Raw genomic sequence first — 16,113 nt, forward strand, 5'->3', positions numbered from 1 at the left:
GGTGGGGACTACAAATGAAAACTTTTGATGTTTTTTTTTTCATTCAGATGAAAAAAAAGAAACACTGGTCATGATCACAGACTTGTTTATCAAAAAACTACCTCATACATTTCAGCACTTTGATACGAGCACTACTGTTCACTGGTTTTAATAATGTGTCTTCTAATGCTGCATGTCACGGAATCTCATTTCAGAAAACATTTCAGAATTTGTTTCAGACGCCTGGGGCAAATGCTGACGTTTATAGTGTGGAGGTTAGGACTAAAAGGTTTGCAAAGGCAAGCAAAAACTTGCAAATATCCCAGAAGACGTGGTCAAAAAAGGAGAAGATAAAAAAAAAAAACACTGAGGCAGAATCTGTCAAAACTTGGTAGAGGTAAGAAGTAGTGCTGAAGTGTGACCTCAGGAATGTGAAAATGAGTTGAGGCGAGTTGATGGATGGGAGATGTGCATGACGTCTGTCCTCAGCAGAGCTCTAGAATTGTCCAAGACTTAGGTGTCTCGTATCTGAGCAGATATGTTGCCCCGGGCAAAGAAACCAAGCTTCTACTTCTGTAACGAGTTGTGAACCTGAGGTGGAGAAGCATGCAGGCAACTTTTTGGCTAAGGTTTTAACTGTAGACAAGTGAAGGCAGAAGACCTTAAGACTCCCAGCAGAATAGGGCCAATTCCTTCTGATAATATTAGACACATTAGAGTCCAAATAAGGCTCAAGCACTCATAATTACAGTAAGCTGCCAAAAACATGCAACTTTTGGAAACAGATGGTAAAATGTGATATGTATGCCAAGGTGTAATACATGTTTTGTTCATTGTGCCTTCACTTTAGAGTCTAAACTGCCTAATGAAAGTTAAAGTGAAAAATAAAATACTAGAAAACAGTTGTAGTTTTAAACTATTCACCAAATTGAAGATGCGCAAGGTGAAATTATGGGGGAAAAACTGGAATATTTATAAGTTGATCATTAGTAAAGAACATAAAAGAAACATTGTGCATGGCTTTGAAGGAAAAAAAGCCTCAGCTCAGGTTCACATTGATTATTCTGCCTGTAGTGGTTTTACAGATACCGGTAATTATTTGAAGGAGAGGACATCTAAAATTAAAACTCAAATTAACTAAATGAATTCACAGATTTTTAAAAAAATATGTATATATATGAAGTGGTCATCCAAAGAAGAAATACTATTGGAAGTTATTAAATAGTTTCAATCACATTTGAATGATCACTCATCTCTATTCTTTTTTTTCTTCTTTTTTTTTTGGTACATTCTATATTTTGGGGGGGCAGCTGTACTTCCAAAGTCAGCAGACGGAAACAAACAGAAACTGCAGTGTGAGCTTTGATGTTAATGTAGTTCCTGGACGTGTGGACCGAGTCTGGCTGGTCCTCAGACAACAGCTTGTTTTCGTGATCCACAGCCAAAAAGCTGATCGTTTCGATATTGTCTCATGTTTCCATTAGAAGCTTTGGCTACTTTCTGGTGGTCAACTGACTGATAATCCGCTGCTCGGACCACGCGGGCCAACAGACATAACAGGAACAACAATTGGCAATGGATTGTGAATGAGTAAGAAAATCAAACATAGAGAAAAGGACGTCGATGACAGTAGTGCAAAGACTGGATGAAGGTAAAATATTCAAAAAAGCAGAGAAAGGTAAAGTGATAACAGAGAAAAAAATGGTGTTTAAAGGTAAATATATGTTTTAGCCAATGTTACCATGTTTTATTCTCCAGCTACATTTGTGAATGACAAATAAAAGCGAGAGAAAAAAAGAAGCCCAATGAAGGTTTTAGAAGGAGAAAGTGTTCACTGAAGGACGGAAGGTCTGCCTCTGATACTTGGATGCAGGCAAAGCGGAGGAGGAGAGAGCAGGTGGGGAGCCACAGGAGAACAAGCGTGCCTTTGTTTGGCTGGAGCCAGTTTGGTTGGAACCAGAGGAACCATACGGTCCACATTTCCTCCAACTGCTTCTAGCATCAAACATCTCTCAGTGAATATTAGTTAGGAGTTAGCATTAGCTTGGGGAAATCGCCCCATACTGGGCTTCAGCTTGCCTTGTTACTGTGCCGTTGGTGGGCCGGGGTTTTATGCTCTGGTGAACTGTCACATCAAATGCCACAAAAGCCAGTGCCAAAGAGACACATGAACAAACAGATGGTGCTAGCTGGGGTTTGTGTGAGGATGACTTGCTCAGCGGAAAGGGTGCAGCAAGTCATGGATAGATTTATTTATGTACTTATTTGTCCATTTTATGTTGCAGACATCTTTATCAGGATGGCCATACTAGAACCCTGACAGCCTAAATTTATATTTGAGCCTCGAGTTTCTTTTATGAAATCACAGTAAATAACTTTAAAACCAGCTAAGGAAGAAAGTCTACAGATTGACAGAGTTTGATTTTAAAAAATTGTAAACAAAGGATCAGCACAAAAGATGAAAATAAAAGTAAAAAGGAAAGCTGGAAAAAGCTGATAAAAGTTTTTTAAAAAGAGGTTGAGGCTAAGCTTGTGAGGCCCTGTCAGCATACAATTGACTTGTGTCTAAACCCCCCCGTGTCCCATCGCCAGCTGGTACTCCCTAGAAGTGGGTTGTCCACACTTAAGTCTGGATTCTAGGTAATGTTCGGTTTGCGGTAATGTTCACATGTACTCAACAGTCCTGACAACCCAGATGACGAGTGGCCACACACAGCAAGCTGTGGCCCCACACCCACTGCACCCCTTAATGACACATGAACTTAAGTGTTAGCTCATTCAATGCTTTGTGCATTCACACTCATCCACCAAAACACCTGCAGCCACGTATATGTGCACACACTCCTGCATGTGGTATCCACCTGTGTGTGCAGTTACACGCAGTTTCAACATAAACTAGTACCACCTTTCGTCAGTCTCCACAGTTCCTCTCTTCCCTTTTTCTCTACACTTGCATTCTTCTTCCTTTCCTTGCCTCTCCCTTTGCCTGAAGTGTAATCGGCCCAGTTTTAATACCTGCATTCCAACAGCCTGAAGGAATGTCTTTACAATGTGGCATTGTTCAGGTGTAGAAAGAAAAAGACTGAAAAACACATGCAAAGATGCTGCAATGAGGAGTGCATGAGACATGATGTGCAATATGTATTTATGTGTGCATTGTGCATTTAACATGAGATGAACATGGCTGGTTGGAGCCTGTTTGTGTTAACAATAATATGTAAGTACTTGAGAAAAAAACAAGGATTATGCATTCCACCTTTTTTCTACTTTGTTTTTGTTACTTCCTTTTTGGTAAGTTTGATTTTAGATGGACAAACCGGTAAAAAGCATCATCAAAAGTTTTTTTTTAGAGCTTTTTAACATATTCTCGTATCAAATTAATACATAAACTTCTAGCACTAGATATTGTAATGATTAGCTTTATGTTGTCCAGAGTTGCAGAAAGATTGGAGAGTTTCCCAATAGTCATTAGGCAGGGGGCAGGTTCCCAGTTCATTGGATACATTAGTTGCTGGGATTCTGATGACAGAGCAAGGCGATCTTGTCAGGTGAAACTGTTTTTCTTGGGTATAGAATGTATAGTTGTCTGGTCTTAGCCAGCAGAGCTTGTTCATCTGAATACAACTGTTTTCTGACGTAGAAAACAGGTTAAAATGGAGAAAACTTGGCAGATTTGGGAACTGTTCCTATATCAGCTAGGAATGGTTTGTAGAGCAGGAAGGTCAAACTTTGGCCCTGGGGCCGTATACTGGGGGCCAAAATGGAGTATTAGTATTCCTTTATAATGTTACATTTTCCCTGTAATTGTGGTGTCCACTCATAGATGGTGCACCACAAAGACTTTTGGTGTGATACATAAATAATTTTAACTCCACATGAACCTTATGAATGCAGCCTTTTTATAAGTTTGCATTTTTCATTGTTCAAGTTTGCATTTTTCCCTGCGGGACATCAACCCAATGAGGCAATTGTCTCTAAAATGAGAACAAAAGTCATAATTTTAAAATAAAAAGTCCAAAATTATCTGTTTTATAATATATTTATTAAATTTCAATCAAAATTAAAGCATATTTTAGTCCAGATTTCATATTTTTTCTTTCTTTTATGGGGCGGAGTACCAAAATACTATGCGTATCTGCTCCTGGTTCTGCCCTTCTGTCAAATTTTAGTCAAAAAGCTTGCCCACATCTGTCCTAGAGTATAGGTGTAAACCTGCAACACAAAAGCATGCCCCATCAGGAGAGGTCCATGTTGAGATTCAAACCAGAAACCTCTGCTGTGATGCGACAGCTTTGCTCCCCTGTTATGGTGCTCTCAATGGAAAACATTTATTTATTTGTAAGGACTCTGATTCCCGGCACTAAGTAGAAGTGAGAGATAATGAAAAGCACAGGCATAATGAATGCACCATCGTCCTCTCATTTTCCTTCTATCCGTCCCTCAGTGCGTGCCTCTTTGTCAGGCCTTGTTATTGAACATGTGTCCTCTCTGCCCCCGCCATTAACCAGCCCCACCCTCACGCTCTAGAATCAATGCAGAGACACACTGTGTCCGCAGTGCACCCCTGGACAGTTAATTGACATGAAGAGTTTGTGCGTCTTTTATCATTCTCCACAGAGACAAATCTCAAAATGAGTGTGGATGATGTAAGTGGGAAGAGGATCAAAAGGAGGGGTCCTCTGATTGCCTCTTTGAGAGCTTAATGCAGATGCCTAAAAAAACCCAACTACCTTCTCAAGCCTCAGAGGACATACAGCATCCATTCAAATGTCTTCATTCAGTTAAAATGCATGTTCAATAAATAAAGTCTTAGTGCAACAACGAGCCCTGAGCCCAAAGACTGCAGTCAAAATTGCTTTAGCCCTTCTTAACCAGTTAGGCACACAATAACTGGAGCATTATAGCTACAATAACTATGCATCACTTTCTATATTCTGCAGATTGCACAGTCACGTAGTTGGGAATCATTTAGGCGGATGGAGTCATAATCCAATTGAATGTTATTGATTCCAAATTAAACATTCACATGAGTCCAGAGAAAGCTTGGGCTGTTTTTTTTCTGTTAAATTAAATAAAAAATGATGAATTAAACAGGAGATTTAGTTTCCAACCCTTCTGAGTTCAAATACATTGGCTGCTGTGAGACCAAGGCATCTTTGGAAGTCCATGAGTGGGTTATAACATCAAAGCACTTCCGTCTTGAATATTTTTAGAGCATAAACTACTCCACTCCTATCATCTGCATCTACTAGCACCATTAGAGCTAAAAGATGTTTACACAACCCAAGTATGTGTCTCTGGTACAAGAAAGAAAAGCGATGGATGAGTTTAGAGTGAGACTAATTTTCAGCATGAAAGTGCCATTTTAACTCAGAAGTTAGATCGTTTGAAAACATTTTTTAAAGTGCTAACAAATTTGTTAAAGAGCCACTCTGATAAAAATTGTGTTTTTATCATGTTCATGTGGCGTTTTTCTTATAATGGAGGACATACTGTATAAAGAAAATGAAGCTAAAAATTGAATCGGTTAGTTCAAAAGAGGCCCAAGTCCACAATTTTTCAAAATAGAGATATTATATGTTCTATGGTCTTCAAGGGAAAAGCTATCTGATTATGTGCAAAAAAGTCCCAAGTTCGTTGGAATGTATTGACTATGCTTGACATTTAAAATGCATTAAGTGTAACATTCCTGGACTTGGGTCTCTCTTGCATGGGTTTTGCCATAGATGGCAGCGCTAGTTATCCAATATGGCAGCGCCCCTGTTTAATTCAAGAATGGCCCAAGTCCAGAGACTTTAGATTGCTAGTCCTCTGAAATGATAAAATTGAGGTGCTTCATATGATAGCATTTGTAACCTATGAACTGGTGCTAAATCTGGCTAAAGTATTAATCATTTGGTGTAGCCTCCCTTTAAGCTATGCAATTAAAATAATGTCCTGGTAAAACAAACCTCTTGGACTTGGGCCCCTTTTGAACTAACCGATTCAATTGCATTTCTGAGTATTTCTTTATTCATATCAATGGAAAAACTTTGCAGTTGTGACGTAAAACACAACAATCGGCAGGCCACAAACTCTCTCCTCCGCTCTATTTGGATGCATCCATTGAGATGGCATCTGGCTCAAAACTGTATGGCTGGATAGCTCCAATATTGCCCGCCATATGTGTTCCACTAGTAATGTTATGTTGGGATTGTTAGAGGCTGTAAGCTAACAGGAGGGCAAGTAAACAGGTGGGAGGTGGGAAGTGGGGGTGGGCTTTTTCTGTGCCTACAGCCCTGCCCAAAATTTAGAGACAAATTTCTAATGAACCACCGCCGCTCTGCATAAACTGTTTCCTAGAAAACGATACAGGTTTTTTTATTTGGGCTAAAAAAACAGCATAATTATAATTAAAAAAAAAAAAAACACTGGGAATGATTTTAAAATAGATCAAAAGATGATCAGAGAGGGTCTTTAAGTTGAAAACTCGAATGACTGTCTAAAGAATAAGGTCAGTCCGAGAGGACAAAGTTTTTTTTATATCACTTTTTCTTTTGCTTTAAGGCCCATACACACCGGGACGAATATTCGCCAGGCGTTATTCGCCAGCGTTTTTCGCCACGTTTTTTGTGTTCACACCCAGGCGATTTTCGCTGACGATGAGTGGAGTGAACATGCAATTTCATTCCCTGACATTAGATGGCGCTTAATGTAAACAGAAATACTCCTGTACACAAGGTGGCGCTGCGCAACTTTACGCTTAAAGTCGCTTTTCACTCAGAAGAAGAGAGCAAGTATTTACGCGCTTGTCAGAATCAAACAAAGAAAACGTGAATATTTCAAGCACCAGTAGCTCCAACTGGTGCTTGGTTCGGGGATATTTTAGAATGTCCGTCATTATTGCTTCGCGGCAGTGTAGACGCTACTTGGTGTCTATCTTCTTCGCTGGTATGTGTGCTCAGCAAGGCAGTTTTGTGTATGAGCGCCCCCAAGTTGTGTTTTACTGTAACTTCAGAAGCTCCAGACACGTGAGCAAAAGCGCCATTCTCATTGGTCGAGTAGATTTCGACGCGACGCGTCGAAAAAAAAAAACGAACCCGAGGCGTTTTTTTTTTTTGACGCTTTAACGCGGGGCGTTTTTTCGCGTCGGTGTGCACACTCTCATTGGTGCCCTTTGTTTAGTCACGAGGCGTTAAACGTCGGCGAAAATCGACGGCGAAATTCGTCCCGGTGTGAACAGGCCTTTAGGCTAGACAGCTACTCACTAAACAGCTGTAACTCACAATTTGGTCAGCACAATTTTGTCAAATAGATCAAGCAGATTCTGCAACAGTGGCACAATCTGGAAAAAGTGACAGACCTCTGAAGGCATTGGAATAAACTCTGTACGCAAAAGACACTTTTTAAACATGTTTGAACTCACAGCAGTAACTTTTAAGATCATGTTCTTTTTGGCTCGTGACCCATCAGCATTTAGAATCCTCATGACTCATTTCAGTCATCATTTTATCAGGAGATCAGCTTATCTGATCATCAGATTTATCTAAAGATATTCTTTCATTTTCTCCTTTGAATAGCATTTGGTAAATATTTACTTTTGTGAGTTTTCTTGAAAATTTCCCAAAGAAGTGAGACTCCATATTGATTATTCATTTGAGGAGACAGGGATTTTAATTGGAAAATCAATGTATTGATGACTTTGGCAATTCAATGACCCCCCAATGATGGGTTGCTTTTTTTGGCAACCACATAAAAGCAGACAAAGAAGAAGTCTGGCTTCCTTAAGTGTTCTGGAAAAGCCAACAGCTAGTTCATTGAAAACCTTTATTAGTCCCTTTTTACATCACATTAACCATCAATGTCTAACTTTTACATTCTTTTTTACAGCCTCGATCAAGTCTTTTTGCAAGGAATTTTTTTTTTCTTTCCAAAACTATTAATAGTCCTATGCTTTCAGAAACTACCCTGTGCATTTTTATATTGATTCTATTCTATTTGTTTTATTTCTGATGGTGCAGAGAATCAATAGGAAGTAAAGCATGCACTCATTGAGCAGATTAAAGACTTGCAACGATGAGAATGATCAGATTGAGACAACAGCCCAGCAGTTAAAAAGCCTCATGAAAATGATCCAAAAGCTCCAGATCGGCCACTCCAGGATAATCAAAGTGATGATTTACAGAGATATGTTCAAAAGGAGGCTGTGGAGCCCCAGAGGCACATTTACAAGGAAATGCGTAAAGAAAAAAAAACATGCTAAAATAAGAATAAGACGTGACTGAAGGAGAACATTAAGTGTCAAAGCACGTAGGCGGTACCTCTCAACTCTTTCAAAGTCAAGTTCACACAAACACAGAAAAGTGGCTTCGTTCTATGACTGATTTCTGAAGGGATCAAATATGTAAAAGTGCTATTAAACAGAGGTGAGTTATGGCCTCAGGATAAATCACAGACACATGGAAAACTGAGACTGGTTTTGCTCAGTGATGGTTCTCTGGACATGCTCTCACATGACATTGGAGGAGGCCACTCCTCTCAGGTTTACAGGTATGCGGGTCATATCGGAACAAACACTCCAGAAACTTCTCTGCTAAAGCTGCAACGCAAATACGACCTCTGGCCTTCACACACAAACACTAAAGCGAGGGCGTCTTCCCCTCCTCCTCCTCTTCTTCCTTCCTAGTGAGGAGGATTAATGCACCTTTTCCACTCTCCCAGGTCCCACTGGCCCAGTTAAGGCAATAAGATCTCATTGTCAAACAGTGACCAGTCTCACCGGGGAGGTTAACACCGCTGCTTAACCATTAACTAGATTAAAGTCATGGGGAGGGGGTGATGGATGAAAAAGTGAGATTAGCCATTGTAGAGGGTTTAAAGGACAGGCTAAACATTGCATTGCAGACTTGTTTTTTAATTCATTTGAGGAAACAATTAAACCCAAAGACTATATTTATATGACACAGAGGAGAGAGAAAGGGAGTCTTAAGTTTCTTTTAAAAGTTACTTTTATAAGTATTCATTGTGTGTGGGGTCATGCGCCATATGTATCAACGGAGGGGAGTGGGAAGAGTGAACCGTGGGTTGTTGTAGTTTTTTTATAACATTGTGTATGTTTTTTTTGTTTTTTAAAATGTAAAGGACAAGGCATGAGAAGCCCTTTTTTTTATAAATAAAGTTTGGTTTGATTATTGTGAAACATTTTTCATAAGAAACAAATACTAAGATGCTTTGTAGATTGATTTTTTTAGTAGCACGGTAAGCCAGAGCAGTTTTGCATGAGCTTTATTTGAAACGCTACATAAATCTAAAATTATTATGACAATAAAAACTGCAGTTTTGACCATTGTTTTAAAGCCGAAACCGTTGTCACAGAAAGACATAAGGTGGTAATGGAACCAAGTGCGTGTGCGTTAAGCAGTGGAGGGGGGCTTCTTTGAAGGGTGCATTCAACAACTGCTGCTGAGGCAACTGTTGATGTCTGAAAGCCAACAGCTTGTGCGTCTCCCAATGGACCTCGTGCCAGCCAACAGTCAGATGGAGGGTTTAGGCTTGGAGGGGCACAGGGGTTAGAATTTCCTCTCCTCTGCCAGGAAAATGATCTCCTTGGCCTCAGATCCAGGCTCTTCCATGACATTCCCCGTTCCTAATTGGTATTCCTCAATCTGGACTCAGTCCATCTTTCTGATCTTTACTGCTGCTATCGCTGCCTTTTTTTGTTTCATGTGATTTGACTGATTAAAACAACTGGAAAACCCAAGTAAATCCTGCATTTCTTTGTGTGTGTGTACAAAGAAACAACCTGAAGTACAAGGTTTTTTTTAAAACCTGTATTCCTAATAGAGCACTCGTCCACTAAATGGACAGGCTGCACTTACTATTGTGTCCTGAACGAGCTTTTTGAAATTTCAATTTTGCACAACCCTGAATTGCATCCTACTCCCTAAATTACCATTACACACACACACACACACACACACACGTAGAACCAAGGACACACATCCAGAAACATAAAGCCTCTTTTCAAGGCTGCATTTGAAATTACAAATCACTATCAACTTCCTCCCCAGAGACAGGAACAACAAGGCTACATTGTGGTGGCACAATGGTTGGCTCCAATCATTTCTCATCTCCCTCTTTAATTTGGTTGTCTGTTTTTTGCTTTATGCTTCCTTCCTTCCCTCCTTACTACTCCCCAATAGCTTTGAAGCAGGAAAGCTGAAAAGGAACCAACCACACCTCAGCAACATCTTTTAAGTTTCTACTTTGTATTTTAGCTCAGCGTTTTTAACATAACTACTAAGATGCTTGAATCAAATGCAAAAGGGTGAAGGGGAGGACTCTAACTCCCATTTTTAAGTCCTTAATAGTGGTCATAAATCCATTCTGGAGGGACTCGAGGGACGTCTGTAAAAGCAAACAGAGGCCTCTCCCACTAAAGCGCCGCATCCCATCTTCCTGACGTTATGCAGGGTCAGTAATGGGTTGCAATAAGTAGAAACACAATGATTTGTTGGAAAGAAACATGTTAAATGACAGCAATCAAACAGGGGCTGAGTATAAAAGCGTATCTTTTTGAAAAACACTGCGTGAAGAAACAAGTGAGGAATAGAGGTTTGAAAGAAAAAGAATGTGAGATGGCATGATAGACAGCAATGAGAAAACACGCTGGAAAAACCCCACAAAAAACACGCCTTTTGGTTTATATACCTGTGGAGGCTTTTGTAATCACAGCTTTAGCTGAAGCTCTCGTAGAGCCACAAGAGAGTTTCAGTTTTAGGTGGAAAACGTTCCCATCTGCACTGAAAACTGCATTGTTCTGACTGAAGACTTCCCTGGGATTAACCACGTGCGTGCGGAGTACCATGTGTTGATGCCCAGCTGTCAAGCAGGGCTCACTGCCAGCTCGCCAGCCAACATCAGTGTCTCGCACAGCTGCAATACTGAAATGGGGAATAAAAGTCTTAATTGTAAAGTTACTCTAACAGAGCCTGAAAGTACCCTTTTTAACAAACGTATGACTATTTACCTCAGCAGTATTTTGCTGGAATGTTCCACTTCAGTGGAAATGAGAAAAGTAAACTATTGGTAATTGTTTGTTCTGGCATTAAAGGCAGTCGCGTGTGATGAGTAGGAACTTAAGTGAAGACAGAAGCTCTTTTCTACAAAGTTAGAGGGCGAGCACCTACGTGTCCAGAAGAATGCCACTTATTCCAACTTGCAGTAACATAGATAACCAAGCATGATAATTACAGCCCTTCTCTTTTAAGAGACTCAAATGACAAAACGAGAAACCTTGTTACATCCTTAAAGCAGTATCAGGTGAACTGTGTTGCTTTTGTGGATTATTCACACATGAAATTTAAGGATATATGTCAGTTTGAAACTTCATAAATAAAAAAAACAAACGTGTCCCGGGTCATTCACAAAACTCCTCTCGGCCATACGGCTCTTTTTCAAGCCTAATACCATAATAATTACACAAGGCTGCAGGGGGTATACCACTTATGTCGCATTGGCTGAGGTAAAGAAATTAAAAGCGAGGAAATGACTGTGGGATTTGAAGCTGTGTTAGACAAAAGGGGCTGACGCTGCTTAGTAGACCACACCTTGAAGTCAACTGATGCTTGTCAAAACAATTCCTTCCACTTCCCTCACAAGTCTCTGCCGTTTAGCCAGGACTCATCTGACTCATCTGACCCTCTTTTTGTATTTCCTGTGCTCCAAAGTTATTTAAATAAAGCTCAAAATACTTCAGACTTGAATTGTGCTGTAGTTTTACATTCAGGAAAAACATATTTTTTTGTGGGTCCTTCTCATTATTTTGTTGCAGAAAAAGGAGATCTGCTTTTTTCCAAAGTTCTAAATTGATTTAGGTTAAAAAAGTGTATTTTTCTTTTGAGTTTGATACTTAAAAAGACTCAAATGAAATATAACAATGTAAAATATAGATATTTTTGGTGCCATTAGTGGATTTTGTGCCCTACTTACTACTACTACTGCATCTACTACTAGGCTTACTATATTTTTTGTTGCAGATGTACTACATTGGACCACTATGCATCTGTGGTTCCATTTTTTCCCATTTGCACTCAACACTAACAAAGTTGGCTTTTCAAACATGTGTGACCAGCAATCTAAAGAATGTAGATTTGCATGACACAATCCCATCGAGACAAAACAAGTGCTGCTATTATTAGACTAAAGCTGGCTCAAGGAAGAGAAGAGTTTTTAGCAGAGAATAAAAAACGTCTGCTGACTTTTTCTTTGTCGTGTGGAACTGAATGGGTTGGGTTAAAGACGCTGACGCCGTGTTGAGCTCAGTACCTGGAGACAAGCTTTTAAATCAATGCACCACAGCTGTGTGATGTGCGCTTACGGCAGGCTATACATTAGACCCGATTCCATAAATTACAGGGCACTTTTTAGTGGGCACCTGTTTGGAGGCTCCACAAAGGGGGACAGACACTCCGCAAAAGCCCAACAACTGTCTCTGAGGGAGCAACTGTGAGGGAACATCCAATAAATCAGGGAGAGGAGGCAAGGGGAGAGCGGGAAAGGACGGAGTCATCAAGAGCTGATGCTGATGTGAAGGAAAGTAGGGCTGCAATTCAATTAATAAGATAAAGGAGTGCCAGCAGAGTGGTTAGAAATTTCCTGAGATGAAGGGAATCTGACAAGGCAGAAAAAAAGGAGGGGAGGGGTGGCTTAAACATAGGAGGGGGCACAAGCAAATAAGCTCTGCCCTTCTCTTCCTTAATTTAAAAAAAGGCTAAAATATTGTAACAAACATCCTGAAATTGTTACAAAATGCTACATTAATTGAAAATATAAACATGCATTGAAAAAAGGCAACTCTAAAGTTATGATGATAAAATTATTGGCATCAAATTTATGTAAATATATTATCAAGTGATTAAAAGTACATGACATAATATTACAATTAGACTCACACCTTTGGGAGAAACACATGAAACCAGGCGCATTCTGTCAAAATATTGACTACTTTGTGTATTAGTTTATCTGTTGCGCTGCAGTAAACAATATTCAGGGAAAAACAAGTTGCATTGGAAATTGGCTTAGTTTTCTGGCGGCACCCTGGGGTGCTGAGGGTGAGGCGCACTGCCAACACAGGAGACAGAAATCCGACATCAAAGCGCTGAAAACTGCGCCGCAGCACACGCATGCGCACGCACACACCGCAGCAGGATTTGGGCAAAGCAACAAGATATTAGGGGGGAAAAGGTTCAAATAAAACGAAAATTGTTTTTTTTTTCTCTCTCTTAAGTTGTTGAGTACTTGGGGTTGAATACTTGCTTTTAGCCCATAAAGAAGCGAATGCAAATTTGAACGTTTAAATTACTTAGGGTGTCCCTCCGTGCTGCGGCAGAGCTGTCCTGTATAAAGTAAGGTTCCTCACAGGTTTGCGTTCTCAAAAGTGCGGGACAAACATAAAACCCCGCGTGAAATCTACTTGCGCAGTCTGACGCTGCACAACACGCGGCGCACACGGAGTAGAGTGGGTCTCTACTTAAACAACTGACCTTCCTCCAAATAAAAACGCATATCGTCCACCTGCAGTCTCATTCTGAAGTTTGGGGAAACAAACACACAGTCTGTTGAGTTGAGGCGTGAACGGGACAGGTTTGGGCACTTGGGTGAGCTCAGCTGCAGCTCTAGGAAAGTGGAAATCCGTCGCCCGAAAGCATAAAAATCGAACCAACGGCGCGTTCAAAAGCGGGACAAAGTTGCTGTAAGCGCAGTGGATGCGTAAAGACACTCACCTTGGAATGCCCAGAGGAGCAAGGTGCACCACAGCGGCGTGAGTCTTAGTGTTTTCCCGTCCATTCCAGCTCGTTCAACTTTTTCTTTTTCTTTAAAAAGTAATCACTTTGCTTTTGGTTGTTCAATGCAGAAATCGAGCGCAACAGCAGCAGTAGCAGCAGCAGCAGACCTGTCTGTCTGTCTTTCTCTTCTGGTGGTTGTGCTCCAAAGCTTCCCGTCTCTGAGTTTCTCTTTCTCTCTCAGAAATCTGATGCTGGTGGCAATCCACTTGGTTGATATATTTGCACAAAAGGTGACCCCCTCTCCTCCCCACACACTTTTTCCCTCCCCCTTCTCGTCTCTCCACCTCAGTTCCAATGAAAAGACCCACTTGACTAATTGCGCAGGTCTGCTGGGGCCCGTAGGATTTCTTTAAGGCAAGTTGAAAGGGATTTTATCATGAGACGCACTGACTCATAGCGAATCCAAAAACGTGCCCTTTACTCATAAATAACTGAGCTTTATAGAAGGCTGGCTGGAGATGTTTTGAACAGAGCAGCTCCAGAGCTTTGATGTTGGAGTTGAAGCATCATTTTCAAGCTGGTGCATTTTTACTTTTAACGACAATAATTTTTTAAAAACATGCTTATTGTGATTTTAAAAAGTGTCAGGATGCTATTGCTCAATAATCAGGGTTTGTAGGTGGAGGATGCTAATTAGAGCAACAGCAACTGCAGCCATTGTCACATTGTGTCAGTGTCTCTGAAAAAAAAGACAAGCAGAGCTGTCAAACTGCACAGGAGCCGTCTGTGAAAACTGCCATTGGGAAAGACATCAAGTAAGGCACAAAAATGACCAAAAAAAAGCTTACAATTTGTCACAGAGCTGGGTTGCACCTTAACTCCAAGGTATTTACATTCATTCAGGAGCTGTTCTTGCTGGAAAAGATAATTTTTGGGGCAAGCATGCACGCTCTACAGATACATAGTTCAGCATGGGACACGTGGAAATGATAAAGTAGCAAATAAAAGGTTTAGATATGAATAAAACAGCTTTAATAGAATCAAGAAGCATTTCTTTTTTTTAAATCTGTTCACAGTGAAAAAGGAAGTGTTAATGCAACACTTAGAGTTGATTTTAACTCTGAGCCAGATAAAATATGGTCCTAATCTACATCTCGACCAATCATTCGCCGATATATCACGATAGTTCATTTGTCGATATTTGTATTGATAATAAATGCTGTCAAGACGATATTTATTTAATTATTTATAAGCATCCTACAGCGGCTGACTTCCACTTAAACCTCTGACCGCTAGTTGGCAGCACCGCCCACTGAGCCTCTTTGAGCTCCCCTACACCACACAGAACAACTACAACATCTCAGCGAGATGCAGCTTGTTTTGTTGTTGAGACATGCACTACTTATTTTTTACTTGGGATGGGAACCGAGCCGAAACTCTGTGCCATGTTGCTGTCTGTATCATATATAACCGCGGATTGCGCTGCTTTGTAGCGGGCTGAGATAAAAACGAGTGAAGCACTGCAAAGTTGTCATTAAACAGCCTGTGGAGACTAAACGACCAACAGTTGATGTTCCCAATGCAAAAACTCTGAAAAAAGTACTTTTATTTTGACACCTGATAGTGAGTTCATGGAGACAAAAAAAAAAACAAAACAAAAAAAGAAACCAAGAAGAACAAACAAGTCTTTTTCAAAAGTCCCAAATCTCAAGCTTCAAAGGTCCTTGAGGTCAAGCCTAAAATATCTGCTGAGACTTGACTGTCCAAGTTTGGAGTCCCGGTCTCCCAAAATGAAGACCAGCCATATGAGGATGGTTCTCTCCCCACCTCCTTCAGAAAGGAGACGACACAGCGTGAAAAGCAACCCCCACCCCCCAGACAGAAGCAGCTTCTTCCCTGCAGCCGTGTAGCTGCTATACAGTGGAGATGTTCTGCAGAAACAGGAACTGTGGCGGTTTATTCCGTATCACGCAGAACCTCAAGAAGATATACAGTAAAAACAGAAGTGTTGATGCAACACTTAAAAGAGTTGATTGAGCCAGATAACATGTTGTAAGTAGATTTAACCATCTCCTTCTTTCTCACGATCAATAAGGTTGAGTCCAAGACTGAAACTTTCTGGTATGTCCACGCACACACACAATACTACTTTATAGGTAAACATTGAAATGGCTTTTTAAATGTGAATTTATTAAACAACAAACTCTTACAAATGTATGGAAAAATAACCGATATAGTAATCTATAGGTTGGCTAGGCAATCTATCAGTTCTTGTAGTAGACCATTTCAAAACATAGATAGAAAAGCATCTCCTTGTCTTTGAAGATTTGGTTCCAAAATCAAATTTCCTGTCCTGTTCCTGCTAACA

General features: G+C 40.4%; 1 protein-coding gene across 3 annotated transcripts in view; it reads right to left on the reverse strand.

The window, feature by feature from the left end:
* bcam (basal cell adhesion molecule (Lutheran blood group)) overlaps positions 1–14,171 on the reverse strand; it is a 49,809-nt gene extending 35,638 nt beyond the window's left edge. For 2 of the 3 annotated variants that reach the window (XM_023964002.2, XM_023964001.2), the window contains exon 1: positions 13,743–14,151. In XM_023964002.2, the coding sequence (XP_023819770.1) occupies positions 13,743–13,806 (64 nt within the window). In that variant the 5' untranslated portion in view covers positions 13,807–14,151. Of the gene's footprint in view, positions 1–13,742 lie in introns of all 3 variants that reach the window. The other variant, XM_023964003.2, reaches the window with a different exon arrangement.
* Between the last annotated feature and the right edge of the window lie 1,942 nt (positions 14,172–16,113).

Source organism: Oryzias latipes, chromosome 16 (assembly GCF_053564925.1).
Source record: "Oryzias latipes strain Hd-rR chromosome 16, Olatipes_Hd-rR_3.1".
Taxonomy (NCBI): Eukaryota; Metazoa; Chordata; class Actinopteri; order Beloniformes; family Adrianichthyidae; genus Oryzias; species Oryzias latipes.